Source organism: Salvelinus fontinalis, chromosome 16, assembly GCF_029448725.1.
Source record: "Salvelinus fontinalis isolate EN_2023a chromosome 16, ASM2944872v1, whole genome shotgun sequence".
NCBI classification, from domain to species: Eukaryota; Metazoa; Chordata; class Actinopteri; order Salmoniformes; family Salmonidae; genus Salvelinus; species Salvelinus fontinalis.
Genome location: NC_074680.1, coordinates 32,946,170 through 32,949,551, shown reverse-complemented (window position 1 = coordinate 32,949,551; position 3,382 = coordinate 32,946,170). Strand labels below are relative to the sequence as shown.

The 3,382-nt window shown below is 41.1% G+C and overlaps 1 protein-coding gene across 1 annotated transcript; it reads left to right on the top strand.

Annotated features, from left to right (window-relative positions):
• Nucleotides 1–428: 428 nt before the first annotated feature.
• LOC129813044 (gap junction delta-2 protein) lies at nucleotides 429–3,139 on the top strand. The gene is made up of 2 exons (XM_055865191.1): nucleotides 429–1,100; nucleotides 1,502–3,139. The coding sequence occupies exons 1-2, from the start codon at nucleotides 1,030–1,032 to the stop codon at nucleotides 2,346–2,348; spliced, it is 918 nt and encodes a 305-aa protein (XP_055721166.1). The 5' UTR covers nucleotides 429–1,029; the 3' UTR covers nucleotides 2,349–3,139.
• The last annotated feature ends 243 nt before the right edge of the window (nucleotides 3,140–3,382 follow it).

The following is a 3,382-nucleotide window of genomic DNA, read 5'->3' as shown; positions in this document are numbered from 1 at the left end:
TTGTGTGTAGCCTATGGTCTTAAAACAGTAATATTAATGAATGTGAACACACCCCATGCTCTGTAGTTGAGTTGATCATATCGAAGGGCAAAACACAGGGCAGATTCAGACATTTTGCTGCTGCTATTTTTTACCCCCCCCCCCCCCCACACACACACACACACAGGCAGGCAACCTTGTGAAGCGATTAGCAACTCGGATGGTACTTTCACTTAGTCACAGTGTACCCACAGCATTATTATTTGCCCTGCTTTACAATAGCGTTACTACGAGTACTGAAATCGGGGGTATCCCACGTGCACTCAAGAAAAGCTGCTTTATTGCAGGCATTGTCACGATTACAGTAAAAAAGCAACAAGTGTTTGCCTTAAAGGGATCGGGCTCAGTACACAGCGCATTTACCTCTCTCCCTTTATCCCTCTCCCTCTCTACCTCTATGACCCCGAGCACGCGCACCAGAGACAATTCGGTCTGACTCGGTAATTTGTATGTGTTGTAAACTTGAAACACCCCGGGTGCATTGAGCTTATCGCCAATCATTTTACCACAGATTAATCTTGCACGCCGGCCCCGGGTTCCATTCGTCGAATATTGGAAATGAGAAATCCTGGCCACGTTCCGCCAACCTGTCTGCACATGACGCAGAGAGGGGACTACTTAAAGGCGGATTAACGCTGGCAAGACATTAAATCCAACCTCCCTGCATCCAAACACAGCGCGCGACTCATCAGTCTGATCTTAAGATCGACAATAGGAGGGTTTATTGTAATCAGCCTTTCGGACTCCCCAAGACAACGAGAAAGTGACAGCGTCACGCGAGCGCTCGGGCAAACGCACAGAACCCTATTCGCACGACGCGCGAGAGAGGAGGGCAGGACAGCTGCGGGCTCATGATCAATGCATTTGTCAGTTAACCTCCGAGCCTCTGGAGAGTGACAACGACCAAAAACCCAAGGAAATATTTTCCACATATTCGGCAGGAGTTCGTGCAGTGTGCCGTGGACTCTCGCCTCCTCCGGATGAACAACAATGGGGGAATGGACCATACTAGAGAGGCTCCTGGAGGCTGCTGTCCAGCAGCACTCTACTATGATAGGAAGGTAAGAGCAAAATGTCAACTGTATTTGCAGTAAATACAGATTTGCCTGTTTTAATGGCTGTTTTTGGGGATAGATGGGTTCCTGTGCCATGCACTAACTGAGAGGCAGAGACCGTGCTCCGCTTGCATTACCAAACCAAGGCTGGCAAAACATTTTAAAACACAAATACAGATGAATGCCAATTAGTAAATACTTCAGAGTACACAAAGTATATAACACAAAATGACAACAAAGCATAATACACATAGCATCCCAAACTCCATGCTGAGAGCGAGCAAAGCGTCATCCCAGCAATAGCGTTCGGTTTCAGCACTGGACAGCTCCCAAACACACGCATGCTTTGAGCGCCACTGTAAATCATTTACGGACTTATATTCATACTTTGTTTGTTTGTATTTTAGGATCCTACTAACTGTGGTGGTGATCTTCCGGATTCTAATCGTAGCAATAGTTGGAGAGACGGTCTATGATGATGAGCAAACCATGTTTGTTTGTAATACCTTACAACCTGGCTGCAACCAGGCTTGCTACGACAAGGCATTCCCAATTTCACACATTAGATTTTGGGTTTTCCAGATCATAATGGTTTGCACCCCGAGTCTTTGTTTTATCACATACTCGGTGCATCAGTCAGCGAAACAGAAGGAGCGACGGTACTCCACCGTCTTTCTGTCCCTGGATAAGGATCAAGATTCAATGAAACGAGATGATAGCAAAAAGATTAAAAACACCATTGTGAATGGAGTACTTCAGAACACAGAGAACTCCACCAAAGAAGCCGAACCCGACTGTTTGGAAGTCAAAGAGATCCCCAATTCCGCCATGAGAACTACTGGGAAGTCTAAAAAGAGTCGGCAAGAGGGTATCTCGAGATTTTACATAATTCAAGTGGTTTTCAGAAACGCGCTGGAAATAGGGTTTTTAGTGGGTCAATATTTCTTGTATGGATTCAACGTCCCGTCGGTGTACGAGTGTGATCGATACCCATGTATAAAAGATGTAGAGTGTTATGTTTCCAGACCAACAGAGAAGACCGTGTTTCTAGTCTTCATGTTCGCGGTCAGTGGTTTTTGTGTGTTGCTGAATCTGGCAGAACTCAATCATTTGGGGTGGAAGAAAATCAAAACGGCGGTGCGAGGAGTGCAGGCGAGGCGGAAGTCCATTTATGAAATCAGAAATAAGGACTTGCCTAGAATGAGTGTGCCTAATTTCGGTCGCACTCAATCCAGTGACTCTGCTTATGTGTAGCACATGGAGAGACTTCCCGAATGGACAATGTGAGATGTGTAAAGATTAAATCAAGATGAACCCAGGATGTACAGCTCCTCACACCACATCCGTTTCATGACTTAAACGAGTGGGCAGATTTTTTTATTTGTTTGTCTTTTATGGACTCCAATGGCAAGCCTGGATTCCACGTTTGTTGACTTATTACATTGCACTGATTCAACTTTGTAGTAGCGTTTATACTCTGTAAAGCGCTACATTTAGATCATGTCGACGTGTTCACGCATTCACTCTTTGTGGGCTGATCTACTGTACTTGAAGAGTGTAAATGCAAATTCCACTAAGAGGTGAACACCGGGGAGCCAAATCTAACCCGATACGTGCTATTGACAGTGTTTTAAAAACAGTTTCAAACAGATTTTTGACAACAACCTATTTAAGAAACACAATACACCGGTTGACTATGTGTTCGAAGGAAAATCTATTCTCCAGATGTATATAAGCATATGGATAAATATATAAATCAATTCTAGCTAGATTGACCTAGTTGAAATACATTAGCATCATTCGTGTTTTTTGTTGCCTGTGTTCGCACCACTGACCTTAACGTATGTAATCATTCCATTGCTATATGGCTGACTTGCAAAACAGTATCTGGTGGATTTGCTGCAAACGCTAACGTCTGTGACTTCCTTAATTTATAATACACCAAAGCGCCCACTGCTTTTATTTGTGAAAAGTGTTTTCTTGCTTTTGTGTAATCAAGTGCCATACTTGTACATAAACATATATGTATATATATATGTATATATATATATATGTATATATATATATATGTATATATATATATATGTATATATATATGTATATATATATGTATATATATGTATATATATATATGTATATATATATATGTATATATATATATGTATATATATATATGTATATATATATATGTATATATATATATGTATATATATATATGTATATATATATATGTATATATATATATGTATATATATATATGTATAAATATATATATGTATATATATATA

Excerpts from the sequence above, each read along its gene's own strand:
- LOC129813044 (XM_055865191.1), top strand. The coding sequence starts at position 1,030 with ATGGGGGAATGGACCATACTAGAGAGGCTCCTGGAGGCTGCTGTCCAG. Across the intron at positions 1,101-1,501 it reads CACTCTACTATGATAGGAAG|GATCCTACTAACTGTGGTGG; the intron begins GTAAGAGCAAAA and ends TTTGTATTTTAG.